The sequence below is a fragment of the Microtus ochrogaster genome, unplaced genomic scaffold, assembly GCF_000317375.1.
Source record: "Microtus ochrogaster isolate Prairie Vole_2 unplaced genomic scaffold, MicOch1.0 UNK3936, whole genome shotgun sequence".
NCBI classification, from domain to species: domain Eukaryota; kingdom Metazoa; phylum Chordata; class Mammalia; order Rodentia; family Cricetidae; genus Microtus; species Microtus ochrogaster.
Genome location: NW_004953030.1, coordinates 1 through 1561, shown reverse-complemented (window position 1 = coordinate 1561; position 1561 = coordinate 1). Strand labels below are relative to the sequence as shown.

The 1561-nt window shown below is 55.0% G+C and overlaps 1 protein-coding gene across 1 annotated transcript; it reads right to left on the bottom strand.

Moving 5' to 3' along the window:
• Nucleotides 1-15: 15 nt before the first annotated feature.
• On the bottom strand, nucleotides 16-1553 carry LOC101985037 (COMM domain-containing protein 4-like; the record flags this gene model as incomplete). Its single annotated transcript, XM_005372394.3, has 4 exons — nucleotides 887-1553; nucleotides 598-663; nucleotides 369-408; nucleotides 16-144 (listed from the first exon to the last, which is right to left on the bottom strand). Coding segments are annotated over exons 1-4 (448 nt in total), but the record flags the coding sequence as incomplete, so codon positions are not given.
• Nucleotides 1554-1561: the final 8 nt, after the last annotated feature.

Here is a 1561-nt window from a genome sequence, read left to right as displayed (position 1 = left end):
CAGCTGCCTGTCCACCCTGCATACCTCTGGGCAGCCCCAGCTGCTGTAGCTCACTGGACAAGGAATCGCTGTCCACACTGTGCTTGGCTGCACTCGAGAGGAGGAAACTCAGCACTGCGACTGTGGCCTTTACATCTCCAGACTCTACAGTTGGGCACACAGGGGATGGCACAGTGACCCCGACCACCCCCCTGCCCTGTTATCTTCAGCTTTGGACCCCAAGTTTCTTGAACCCTGGGCACTACTACTGGACCAGCACGAGCTGGGAGAGGGTGGGGACAGGACTAGCAATATGGTTCTTCCCTTCCTGTCCTCCCCTGAGGCAGGAGGGTCAAGGAAGGCTGTGGTTCCCGGAACGGGGTACTCACCAAACTTGGCATCAGCAGTAAGCTTCAGGATCTTCTCATACTGTGGGGAAAGGAGGGCCTCAGGGGGTGCTAGAGCTCTGTCTCTAGCCCCTTGCCCCTAGCCCAGATCCTTCGGTAAGGAATGTTCTGGGAAGGAAGGGGATGTCCAAGGGGGCTGAGAGGCTGCAGAACAGACTTCAATGGGGCTCATAAGGTTATCGGTCAATGGAGTGTTGGGTCCTGTACTCACATCAATGCCCTGCCCCAGAAGCTCCTTTAGCACCTGGCTACACAGCAGCCGCAGCTTCACAGAGGACTGCAAAGGATGACCCTGTTTCAGACAGACTGACCCACTCACCTTTACCCCTCATTTCTGGAGGATTGGCTGAAGAAGAACGTGACCACAGTCACAGTCACATAGCATGGCAGTCCCACGAGGGAGACTCCATTCCCCCCACTCTCAACTCCCCCCACCCCAGGCTCCTAGTCTCAAGCTCCTCCCTCCTCCCCCCAACCCCAAGTAAACTGGTGCACTCAACAATCTTGGCCAGTGTGCTGATCTCTGCCAGGACCCAGTCAGGACAGTCCAGATCGCCACAGAACCGGAACCTCTGTAAGAGGGTAAGGTGGGAAGTCAGGCTGCAGAAAGGGCTGAGGTGTGCCCAGGATCCATGTTCAGGATGCGCACTCTCTGGCCACCTGTTCTCCTTATCACCAGACTGTCTTGGGTGCTGCGCTCTCCCTGCCCGCATGCCACCTGACCTTGTTCTGACTTTTACTCTATCTGCTCAACAAGCATCAACAGGTGGCAGGCCTACATAAGTGCCCACCATGCTCCAGCCCAACAGATTGCTCGATGCTACCTGATTCTAGGTTTTTGGGGCCTTGTTGTTGGCAGTGCTGGGGCTCAAAATCAGAGCCTCGGGCACGTCTACCACTGAGTCTGCTGTAGCACCAGATCCTACTTCCCATAATTTCCTCTTTATTACAAGGCACTGTGGGCGGTCGGAGGGAATTCTAGTTTGATAATGGTAATCCAAGTCCCAGCAAGATTTGATCTTTGCTTATCTTGCCCCATCTTCACGAAGCTCTAGCGAGACAAGATGTGCACTCTCCCGGGGGCCTAGCTCTTCCAGAGGTTGTACAACTGTTCCGTTTTAGGACACCCTTCTGTTGCCGCTGCTTCCCGAAAGGATTACACAAACGACCCTTCA